Source organism: Pieris brassicae, chromosome 11, assembly GCF_905147105.1.
Source record: "Pieris brassicae chromosome 11, ilPieBrab1.1, whole genome shotgun sequence".
Lineage (NCBI taxonomy): Eukaryota > Metazoa > Arthropoda > Insecta > Lepidoptera > Pieridae > Pieris > Pieris brassicae.
In genome coordinates, this window is record NC_059675.1 from 6,449,756 (window position 1) to 6,462,843 (window position 13,088).

Below are 13,088 nucleotides of genomic sequence, written 5' to 3' on the forward strand. Positions count from 1 at the left end.
TAGCCGGGATTGGATGATTAAAATTATTTGCTTAATTGTCGATTATTTTGCTTATCCCGTTCTAATAACCTAAAACTGTGTCGCCTAACACCACATTCTCCAATAATATATGTTATTGAAAAAAAAATTGCGCCAACCTTCGCGAGTTCCGTAACTTGATAAGGTCGGAAGCATTAGGAAATTTTGTACAAAAGTAAAATAAAAAGAATTAAAAACCATCTAATAATAAAGTTACGTTATAAGTTAATGTTAATTTCCCCGAAATAAAGGTGTTTTGTTGCGTTGGTAACCCTACTCACTCACACTCTTCTGTCAATATCATTTAAGTGCCAAATGCCAAAACTCAAAAGATATCTGTACAAGAATTCTTAACTCTACTGTCTAATGTATATACGTATATATATATAAATTAATAATATTTGATAAATTTTATAATTAAATATTTAGTTCTTGGTGAAAGGTGATATTTCGTAAGGTTTCCTAATATATAGTTTATAACAACTAAGACTAACAGTTATGCTGAAGTCACACGAAAAGTTAGTGTTACACAGTCATATTTTATACATATTGTGTTAATGCATTTAGTGTTTGTTATAAATCATTATTTGTAATTACATTTCAGTATGCATTTAGGGATGAATATTTCAAATGCATTACAACAACTAGAAAGCGTCAAAATAGCTGTAGATACGAGCGATGATCCAAAGTTAAAGGTAAATATATTATAAAGTAAAGTATAATATCAGCCTAGTTGGACATTTTTGTAACAAACTCTTTTATTAGTTTTAGAAACGAGACTTCGCGATAATTCTAACTCATAATAAAAATATATATCTAATATTTTTATAAATTTTAGGCTGCAACAAATGATGATTTAAATATGCTTATTAATTTGCTTGAGAATCCAATATTAAGGAGCATAGTAACACTACAGGATTCTGTGGCCATGCTTGCTACTCAGGTTGCACATCATCCTTCTATTATTCCAGATGACTTTGATATAACACCTGCAGGTATGTTTTAGATTTGAATAAATTGGGTTTAGTCGTAAAATCACTCTACTCTTATAATAATAAAATAAACTTATACTTATGAATCTTTTTGGGGTGTGGGGTTTGGTTTTCAGATGAAATTGTACTTATTAAAGAGATTCACTAATTACCTATGGTACGGTCCAATAATATTAATTGATTATGCAAATCTGAATGAATCTGAAAATGTTTGTCTTTGTTTATTTAGTTATCTTATGTTTAGGTGACCTTGCTTTACAAACAAGAAATTTTTTTGGAATTCATGAAGGAGATGAAGAACAAAGAGTTCCTCAGGTTTCACCACCACAAAGTCTTGAATTTGGTTCTTCTGGGGAGACCGAAAGAATATTAGGAATTGATACAGGATCTGTTGAATCACCAAAACAGGTATATTTAAAAATATAGGTAAATTTATAATATATATAATATTTAATAATAGAATACAACTCATGATGTTTTGTATTCAAAATAATTTTATAAAAAAGAATTTCAGGAAAACGAAAAAAATTACAAAGCTTTAATAAAAAATTGCAATAGTCAAATAAATTCCTATTTCAGACAAGGGGTATTTTGGAAATAGCTAGAAATGACGAGTCACTGGCATCTACTAATAATATTGTCATTGGAGATTGGGCACAAGTTGAGATAATAAACTTGGTCAATGATGGCACTGGTCTTGGTTTTGGTAAGTAGTATAAGAAAAGATGAATACTTTTGTCTGTTGATAAATTCCAAAGATTATAAATTCTCTACTATGATTCAATTATTAACTTTTGTTAAATCTAGCAAATTGTTTACTTTTCCCTAATTTAATAATACATAATTATAATAAACACATACATTACTTAGAAGTTAGGATTTTTCGGCATTGGGACGACCCCATCGGCTCCTGTTAAGTGATACCGGCAGTATCTGCAGCAGTGAGCCTCCTGCCTGATTGACCCTTCAAATGATTTCATCACTATTTCTGAGGAGCTGAAGTATGGACCTTCTTTATGTTCATGCATCAGAAAACATTAAGCAGTTTGAGCTAAAATTATTGATTTTAGCTCAAACTAAATATGGAAATATAATGGAAATCAATTTACATAAAATAACAATTACTTAATTACTAATTAACATTTAGTAATGCCAATTTTTCTAATGTCATCATTGTAATGACGCATAGCTTTATACCAACAAGTAACTATAAATTCAATAATAATTGTTCTAAGATGGAGCCACAAAAAAACTGATCACATATTCATATATACATTTATATAATTATGATTTTCGCATGTTTATTCCAGGTATAATTGGCGCCAGAACCAGTGGTGTTATTGTGAAAACTATTCTTGCCGGTGGCGTCGCTGATCGTGATGGAAGATTAAAGTCTGGTGACCATATTTTGCAAATTGGAGATGTATGTAACTTGTTTCCATTGGATCTAATGAAATAACTAAAACAAGACAATACTTATTTTAGTACTACTACTAACTTTTATACTAGATTAATTAATAATAAATTATTGTGTTCTTAAATTATAAATAGTTAATTAAATGCTCATAATTAAGATAAATTATTTAAAAAAAATGTTAAATCCTCTGCTAAGCAAGTAATTTATCTCACAGTAATATTATATATAAAATACAACTGGGATAATAATATTCTAAAAGTGTTTTTGATGTCTAACCAAGTTGAAATTTAATTTCATTTACCAGCATGCAGCAGCAACAACAAGCTAAAGAATTACACAAAAAAACATTAATTATAGCCAGTACAAATAGTAAAATTTTTGTTAGTTCATTCAAGGAACAGAAGTGGTGTCATGACAATATACATATACATTTATTGCTATGTGTAGTACTTATTAAAATGAAATAATTGTTTGAGTCTCTACCATATAACTCAATAATTCTTTGAATCCTTTGCGACATTGCAATGCTTACATATTTCTGTGGCTATTTAAAGGATTGCAAATGGTGCTCTTACCCATGTTTTGCACTGCCACTTGACCCTGCCTAGGAAGTTTTTTATTTTTTCATAAGTTGTGACATCCCTTTACATTGGTAATTACCACAAGAGTTACAGGTTTCACACGGCAAAGATTTGGTTCTAGGTAAGCCTCATGGAAATGGGGTCTGAGCAAGTGGCAGGGGTGCTGCGGGCATCGGGTTCTCGTGTCCGTTTGGTAGTGGCTCGTGGGGTAGACCCGGCGGCCTTGCACCCATCAACTGCACCTGTCGTGCCGGCTAGGTAACAATCAACAACAAGTACAGATACCGGCAAACTTCTTGAGCATTAAACAAGGTAGTGGGGGAAAGTTAAGGGACACTAACGTCAACCAATCACGCGATCGACACGTCACTCCCCCTCCCCCCTCCCAGTGATACCTAAAAATCGCTTCAGCGCAGGGAAGGACATTTGTTCAAGATGTTTGCCGGTATCTATACTCATTTTTACTAGTGGAACACAAATGGTAAACGTCTCTTCTCTGTGGCACACTCCAATTTTTACTTTGTGGTATGCGTTAGCGGTGATGTGCTATACTGTTTGTCACATAGTAAATGTTCATATTAATTTATTATATGTTTGAGTTTGTCAATAAATTATAAGGTCGAATTTTAATTTTAAATGCTTTTATATAAAAAAATATGAGATTGGCATTTTTTATACATTTTAAGATAGCATGTCTGCAAATAACATGTCATACCCATTTTAGGACTTATTACTTTTTTACAGACTTCTGTCAAGCCCTGAAGCTCTGGACCGCTATCTCATGGAAGCCGGTTTCGAGCAAGTATTCCAAACACAACCGACACCACTTCATGTCAACTCGGCTTCGACAAGATTTGTCTTCGATAAGTCCATCACTCCGCCGCCAGAAAGTGGTGAGGTCATTATTATTTTAATTCAAATTAAAATTCGTTTATTCATATAGGTACTGGTAATAGGTATGTATAATTACGATCGTCAAGTTTTAAAATAATACCAAAAACTCTGCACCTCTCTTTTTGATCGCCAAGTTTTTGCCAAGATCACTATGATGTATTGAGTTTAATATTGTCAAACTCTTCGCTTTAATACAAGCTATATTATTATTATAAAAAAACTATGAAACATACATAAAACTGTCTTATCCTATTCTTATAGAACTCATGGATCTGGAAGGATGGAAAACGTGTGTGCACTTAGATACACGCGTTAGATGTTATACTTCTTTGGCGTAACTAGATATAATTTTTTATTATTTTGTAGAAAAAACGACACTAACAAGAGAAAAAAGTTATTTAATGCATTGAAAGTTTTGTTATGACGCATTATCTAGTTAAATAAAGATTATTTAAATGTCACAATATAATACATACCGTCAACTAACCCCAAATTCTACAAACGTACTCAAAGTACAATACAAACTATTTTTACCACTTATAAATTTTTTAATGTAATGTTTTAGACGCAGAGTCACCTGAAGTAGATAGGTTTACCGTGCAACTTAAAAAGGACGAAAATGGATTGGGTATCACCATAGCAGGTATGCTTCAACTGTATGTGTTTATTCTTAACCCACACCAAGTCTTGAACCCACTTCGCAAGGCTAGAATTTTGTTTATTTGTTCCAATAAAAAAATAAACAATTATTTTTTTATTGGTCCAGTAATTTACGATTTACAAACACAATAATATACCAGTAGATAAGAAACGTAAAATACAAAATAAAAATAATAAAATTAATCGGCAAGCCGGTTGGTTTTTGTTAAGCAGCTTGTCCTTGAACATAAGCCTCCTCTAAGGGCTTCCACATTTACATACATACGAAAATATAAATCTTCCTTTTCATGTTTTTTTTGTCTATTAATAGCTTAATATAATTATTATAAACTACAAGTACAGAAAACACCAAAAACCCACCAAGGGGTGCATTGTTGCTTGAAGTAGTTGGTGTAGCCACCACCGTACACATTTTGTATTCCTTATAAACTGAAGATTACGAAGTAACATACGTTATATCTTTAATTATGAAGCCAAGCAATCATATTCCTGGTCGGCTAAAAATACCTTTTAATACTCTTGCTAATTTTCGTCTGTTATTCCAAGATTTTAGCATAAACAATTAACAAAGCGCGAAACATTACAATATATCTACATTTTAGGGTATGTGTGTGAAAAAGAGGAATTGTCCGGGATTTTTGTGAAATCAGTGACTCCGGGTAGTGCGGCTGCTCTCAGTGGTAAAGTGCGCGTTAATGACCGCATAGTAGCAGTTGATGGCGTCTCACTCGCGGGTAAATCAAACCAAAGGGCAGTGGACGCTCTCAAGCAGAGTGGGAACATTGTTACCCTAGAACTTGAGAGGTGAGCATACGACAAAAATACTTACTGATATTAACAGCTAACCTCTTACTGTTGTGACTTAATTTAATACCAGCATAGTGAGTGTGACTTACATTTGTTTTTTACTTTTCATCTAAATAAATGGACATCTTGTCCGAAGAATAATTCATCTATATTTTTTTGGGTATATTAATATTTAGCACTTATCATGACTTTCATTACTATTAATATAATCAGGCTCTTGAGGTAAAACAGCCTCGCAACATTTTATATCGTTGGAGTTAGCGTAAATAGACGTAAATATTATGGAGGCTTACATCTAGGCAATACTGGCACGTTTTTGAGGTTGTCACTAATTCTGAACTGCATAAAATTTTCATAGAACAATCGTCACACTCACAATGGGCTATTTGACACCATTTTAAAAACCATTACAGATTATTATTAGTGTCTGTAGAACCTTATGCAATTTGTTATTTTAAATTCTGTTAAATCCAACCACTCCAAGAACCCGTCACAACGCTTCTGGCAAGATGGCGTTGCATCAGTCCCTATTTATTTATTAAAGTTTACTACATCATACATAATGCTAAATCTACTGCAAATCTTACAAAATCTTATTATAATTTACAATTTATTTTACTGTTTAACGCTTTTTTAAGAATCATTTTATTTTTCATAACAAATACGCTATTTGAATTGAAGTGCAATATTTAGTTCTTTCGAGCAGAATGTTTACACCAAGAAGGTTTTATCTCATCTTTCATACAGTAAATGTTTTTTTTTAGATATCTTCGTGGTCCGAAATTCGAGCAACTCCAACAGGCAATAGCGGCAGGTGAGACTGCAGCGGCAGGAATGATGAATGTCAGCAATCCCTTCCTGCACATGCATCGCGCTGATAACTCTGATTCCAGCGAACACCACATACAGATGACACACCTTAATACTACGTACGTTAACATTCCGCAATTCCATTGAATTAATTTACTAAAATCGGACTGTTAATAAATATTTTACTGTATGATGGGACAAACATTTCTACTTTTGTTTTATTGATCATTTTAGTAGATACGGCCTACTACTACATATATCACATGTAGCAGGCTACCCTGAAGATGTTTTTATATTAAGTTAAGCCATTTATGGATAATTATATATATATAATAATAATTGTTTATATATATATATATATATATATATATATATATATATATATATATACATTCTTGTATGCTCATGTGCTGTCTTAGCAAAAGCAAAATAAATTACTTGATAAAAAAATTAAATTCATGTAATTTAATTTTCTTTATTTCCAGTTCAGAGACTAGTGTCGACGATGTGAGTGAGAGCGGTCGCAGCTCTGTGTCGACGATACAGCGCCCGCAGCCGGCCTTTGAGATGCCGCGGACACAGGAGCAAAAGGACGCTATTAAGAGGAAGTGGCAGGCTATACTTGGTTAGTAGAAATATATTATTTACATAGAAAATATGTTTTTAAACTTTATAAAACGAACCGTTTTAGCATGTGGTAAATGTCAAGTAACCAGGAAGTATAACACGGAAAGAACGTGGATATAATAATGATTAACTACAATGGATATGACTATATAGGTGTGATACACACTGATAATTTGTACAAACTCACAAAAAATAAGTAAAAGCATACATATTAAGAAAACACTTTTTAAACCGATTGAAGCTATGTATTATTATTATAAACTTATAATTCTTTACACAATTTTAAATTTATACGCACGCTGTAAAGCACAAAATTATGTAAATAATTATAAATTTATAATAATAATACATAGCTTCAATCCGTTTAAAAAGTGTTTTCTTAATGTGTAAAAGCCATGTTAACAAAAGACAATAGATAATCACATCCTAAATCCAAGTTCAGTCTACTCTTCATAGCGTTTGACAAATGATCTAAAAATCGCATTGTTTGGTGGTTACCTTTGTATTTACTCTTGACCCACCACTAATAAAATAAAAATAATTTTAAGGCAATTTTACAATATTTCTTAGAAGCTAAAGGATCAATTACATTACACAAACTTAGTTTACTTTCAAGGAATTCGACAGAATTAAGTTTGTTAGCATTGCAATGTGTCTAATTTTAAAGTATTTAGACAGTATATAACAACATAAACACTAATAAAGTAATAATTGTTGGCTGATAATTGCCATTTTCAGGTGATGACGTTGAGATAGTGGTAGGTGTGGTGGTCCGTGGTGGTGGAGGCCTGGGTATCTCCCTGGAGGGCACCGTGGACGTGGAAGGTGGTAGAGAGGTCCGACCCCATCACTATGTCCGGTCTGTCTTGCCCGAAGGACCAGTGGGGCGTGCACGTGTCCATAGACCCGGAGATGAGTTACTTGGTAAGTGAATATGTTTGTTGTGTTATATCACAGTCTATATATTTGTCTATATTTATTTTCTGTTATTATATATTATGTACCCACTTGATATTTTATAATGTATATTGTTTTTTATGGAAATCACTGTTGTCTTTGTGTTGTCAAATAATTGTTTGTTATCTATAAAAAAAATATTGTGAAACGTGACGAAATGACATTATCTGCGCCGCGCCCGTTGTTTGTAAACTGGCGGTGACGCTCGCAAATATATACTTTTATTTTGAAAGCTGGACGTTCCTTAACTATATTTGGCTTACAAAACATTAATATAGAAATAACTATAAAAATAAATCAATGGCGGAGAAATATTATCACCGTCGATATCATTAGTGAGTTCAGTGGACGCCATCTAATAAATTTCCTTCGTTAAATAATGTTTATGAGTAATTAAAAAATAAAAGTTAAGATTTATAAACTAATAAACTAAATGTTAATAACTTTGATCTTTGATACGTCTATTGATGTATTTCAGAGGTGAACGGCCACAGACTGCTAGGCATGAATCACCTGGAAGTCGTATCTATTCTCAAGGAGTTGTCAAGTGAGGTCTGCATGGTTTGTGCTAGACCTAGACCTACGCCAGCCATAGACCTGACTCCACCTGCGCCTACACTTGTTAAGGTATACATTTAACTGAATTCAAAGAGGAAATCATCAGTTTTGTTTGTTTCTCGGAATCCATATAATACTTTTTGATTGCAGTTGTTTATTATATTATTCAAGTTAGGGTCCTAGTTTTATCAAAATGGGTTCTGTAGCTTTTAAGATTACGCATTACTAGGCATCGTGTATAATATAAGTACGTAAGTAAATAATAAGTTAACATGTATTTGGTTTATTGTTCTTTTAATATTCTTGGTCTTGAGAACTAATAAATTACAAATTACTTGTAATAATAATGATGATTGTAGTAGATTCTACTACAAAAACATGAATAGTCACTAATTTTACAATAAATAGAATTTTATAAATAATAACTTTATTGTTAACAAAGTTGCGAAGATTCCTTCAAGCCCTTAATAATCGTGGTAACCCTGCCCGTTTGTTTCAAAATAATCCCACCACCTTGAATTTTTGGTCCAACGCGTAGGGCTCCGTCTGTTGTCTGTTGTTTAATGTATTAGGGTACATCTGTGGGATTAGGGATCCGGTTATATTCTTAGGTGTCACCCTCACATGTAGTTAGTTATCTAGTGCAGCTTGCTGATACATACACTACATGGTATATTTCAGTCATTCAATTTTAAATACGATAATAAAGTCCACTGGCTGGCAAGCTGTACAACAATACTGGTGTCCAGTTAGGATTTAATCGGTGTCATTGACATTTATTTAAAAATAAAAATATATATAGCGGGGATTATTATTATAGGCAAAGTCAGATGGAAGTCTGGCCGGCGCAGGCGCAGGTGTCGAAGACGGTAACACAGGAAAGGTTCGTTCGCGCAGTCTAGAACCACTAACAGGCCTGGCCATGTGGTCTTCGGAGCCCCAGATTATTGGTAAGTATTTGTGAGCCTGGGTCAAATAAGCCTTTTAACGGTTATAAACGCCAATTTATTACATAATATGCAATGTGAGATTGTGTATTGAATACGCTTTATTGAAGTTGTTGAAGTTTTATTGAAGTGAAACTTCTTTATCGGCGTTGTAAAAAAAAATTGCCGTCACATTTTTTGGTTACGCGTCACATTTTTCCGTTACGCGCATCTTTATCTTGTACCTATTGCGGTTGATTCGAAGCCATTAATAATAGAAATATATATTTACGATAAAAATCATAGTAATAATTATATTCCAATTAATGAAATTCTGTAATAATTGTAGTATTCATAATAACTTTCGTTAAACTTTATCTTATCTAACCAATTTCTGTAAAGTTGCATATAGTAGATCATTTTTCGGAAAATAAGGTCATAAAGAAGTTCCACTTCTTACGTGTACTAGTGTACACGCACACATTTTTTTGTTTAAATATATTACTCGCAGAAACAAACGTAAATATATTAAACTACTATAAAAAAAATGTTACAATATTCCTTATATCGAACAACCATATGATTTTTTAAATGAGTAATCATTTGGGTTATTTTGTAGTGGTTGGTTAGATTAGTTTTTACTGCTGAATTGGTTAATAAATATGCATTTTCTATCAATGTCTAGAATTAAAGTAGAAGCTAGATTATATGAAGATGATGTAATTTCGTGTTAGGCTGTAGTTTAAAAAAAGTGGATTTACAAATTTAAAATATTGTGCCTTAGTGGTATGTACGTGTTTCGTATTAATTTTATGGGCAAGTAGGTAGGGGGCCAACAACAGTGTGTGAAATGCGCACATAGGGACTATATTAGTGTACAGCCGGGCTTCAAACCTACGACCTCAAGGATATGAGTCGCACGCTAAAGCCACTCATACGGCTCATAATGCTATAGTTAAGTAAACAATCGATATATCGTCAATTTCGTTTTTATTTTATAAGAAGAATTTTCAATGAATAATACTATCATAAATACAAAATAAAAAAAAATATTTTTTTCTATTGTATTATATTTATATTGTATTTACATTTTATAGTTTCATAATGTCAGATATGGTTATCTCATCTTTATTATTAAATAGATAAACGCAAAACTTTACTTTATACGTTATAAGTTCTTTTTTAAATTTACAATTGTAATTTTTTTTGTTATCATGTGATATTATGTTATCACGCTCTCAAAAGATTTATCTTTTATATTAATATTACCGGATTAAAACTAATTATTAAAAGGTTAATTTTATTTCAGAGTTAGTAAAAGGCGAGCGTGGTCTAGGTTTCTCGATCCTAGATTATCAGGACCCGCTGCGTCCTGCGCATACGTTGGTCGTTATTCGCTCCTTGGTCCCGGGGGGCGTGGCTCAACAAGATGGAAGACTTATACCCGGGGATAGATTACTATTTGTTAATGATCAGGTGAGGTTTAGGGGCATTTTAACATATACAAATATAGATTTTGATATGTTACTCTCTAGATTGAGATAATTTAACTTAACAGGAGCGGAACATGAATGCAAAATGATTCAAAATTGGGAAAAATTATTTCCCTTTTACGCTATTTCGAGATCGATCTCAGGAATTATGGGTTTATTTTTTTTTGTCCTGGTTAGTTCTTTTACTTTCTTAGTACGACTGTGTTTATGCGTTCGTTAAAACGTTGGGCGAGTTTTTAACTGTAAAAAGTTAATTTACGCATGCAATTTGTAATTTAAAATTTTTAAGGTTGTCTTCAATTTAATTACATGTGGATAGAACTGCTTTTAGCAGTAAGACCGCCTATTTACATATTATATATTTATTTATATTTTGTTCTACCGTGTTATTGTGATGTTGTGTGTGAAGTTGATGTGAGGCTGTTAATAAAGTGTATTATTATTGCACAAAAAAAACATAAGTGGATAGACGAGTTAAAGGGATGTTGATTATTGTGGGTGACAAAGGGCTTTGTCGTCCATTTGTATTCCGTATATCAGGTTTTACTTAGGAAGTCCTGTGCTTACCGACCTAAAACAATTTTATATTATTATTATTTTTGAAATTGGATAAAACTACAGTTTACCGATTACCACAAAAGTTGTGCATTAAATTTTTTATTTTTTCATTTTCTAGAATTTGGAAAACGCAAGTCTAGAGCAGGCAGTAGCGGCTCTAAAGGGCGCCCCAAGAGGCGTGGTCCGCATCGGAGTGGCTAAGCCCTTGCCATTGGCTGATCACCCACCGCCGCCGCCCACCACACCTCCGCCATCGGCTTAAACCTCCTAAATACCTAAACCCAAATGAATAATTTATTCACAATGACTCGTTTATAAGTGAGTTTCATACAGTATTTAATCTTATTTTATAAATTGAACCTAATTAAGAATAGATCAATGTAATGGCGCCAAAATTACAACATGCCATAAAGTATAAAGATTCTCTCGAATATTGCATTTGCGCGCCGCCATCTATAAATTTTGACATATACAGTCCATCATTTTGACAAATGACAATTGTCAGTTTGGTGGTCTTGGACGGTTCGTTTGTTGAGTTCAATAAAATTTTAAAGAATGTTCCCTAAAAACTTATTAGTATTACTAATACATTTGAATTGAATGGCTACAAATAGTGTAAATTCAAACGCCAAGTTATAATACAGTTTGTAAATGTCCCTATATCTATGTTTAGTATTAAATTGTTAAAAAATCCTAAATCGCCAGATTATATTTAATATAGACAAAGTATCATAAGAAGATTTTATTGTATATTTGTTCTGGCAAAAAACTATGAATTTCAAATATCCTTTACGGCTGATACTTCTTTGTAGCCATAGTGATCGGTTTTGTACTTATTGAAATAAGAGATTTTATTTATATATAGGCGAAATTTCAAACAGTTAAAAAGTATTATTGTTATTTGTTCTATGATTGGCGTTATTACCAATATCGTTGGATTATAAGTATATATGATTATTAATTGTTATCATTCCAAATATATCGAATTAAAAATAAAGTAGAATAAATATATTGTGATTTCATTATTGAGAGTTTGAAAGACAAAACATCTTCTACGTTTAATAAGGCTGATTTATTGTCTTTAAACGAATAGATAAAACAATTGAGACTCGAGTGGCTGAATTATATATTAGAACGTTCTTCTTCTTATCCGGTACACTCTTGACAGAGCGGTCGTGATCGCTATGTAGTAGTGGTGTTAAAAGGGACAAATGTGATGCGCTTCACGACGTTTCGTCGTCGTTGCCTATTAGAGGTCATCCTGCTACACTCATTGAGTGTACCTCCTACGGCAGACTTGATCTGGTCAGTCCAACGCGTAGGTGACCTTCCGCGCGATCTAGTGCCTTACACCTTCCCCTGGACGATAAGGCCTTCTATGGACTGAACACCATGCCGAGATACTTGGCCGAAGAATGTAAGGATGCGAGATTGTACTGTTGTAAACAGACCACATTTCCAGAGCGTCTTCTTTCTGTCTTTCTACATCTCGCAAGGTCCACGTTTCAGCCGCGTACAGAAATATGGGGAATATAAGACTCTTCACGAGCCTGGTCTTCGTGGCTTTTGTTATATTCTTATTTCTCCATATTTTTTGCATCTTGTCCATAGCCGTTCTCATGATGCCCATACGTCTTTTGACCTCGTTTTGATCTCGATTAGAACGTTATAGGTAAAGTTAAGCTTATTATTTTTTGATAGCCATAAAAACATAACACAAGAATAAGCTCTACTTCTAAAAGCTTATTATAGAGAAAGGCTGGTGAGACATATGGACAAAAAACGTATTT

The 13,088-nt window shown here is 32.9% G+C and overlaps 1 protein-coding gene across 1 annotated transcript; it reads left to right on the top strand.

Annotated features, from left to right (window-relative positions):
• Positions 1-349: 349 nt before the first annotated feature.
• LOC123716324 (patj homolog) lies at positions 350-12,307 on the top strand. Its single transcript, XM_045672012.1, has 17 exons — positions 350-536; positions 623-713; positions 857-1,013; positions 1,255-1,418; positions 1,590-1,716; positions 2,321-2,433; positions 3,130-3,266; positions 3,753-3,901; positions 4,468-4,545; positions 5,165-5,366; positions 6,134-6,298; positions 6,665-6,804; positions 7,545-7,730; positions 8,242-8,390; positions 9,142-9,271; positions 10,557-10,723; positions 11,417-12,307. The coding sequence occupies exons 1-17, from the start codon at positions 517-519 to the stop codon at positions 11,558-11,560; spliced, it is 2,319 nt and encodes a 772-aa protein (XP_045527968.1). The 5' UTR covers positions 350-516; the 3' UTR covers positions 11,561-12,307.
• The last annotated feature ends 781 nt before the right edge of the window (positions 12,308-13,088 follow it).

Bases quoted from the DNA above. Each gene is read 5' to 3' on its own strand.
- LOC123716324 (XM_045672012.1), top strand. From the start codon at position 517: ATGCTGAAGTCACACGAAAA. The intron at 1,419-1,589 runs GTATATTTAAAA...TTCCTATTTCAG, and splicing joins CTGTTGAATCACCAAAACAG to ACAAGGGGTATTTTGGAAAT. The intron at 4,546-5,164 runs GTATGCTTCAAC...TCTACATTTTAG, and splicing joins ATTGGGTATCACCATAGCAG to GGTATGTGTGTGAAAAAGAG.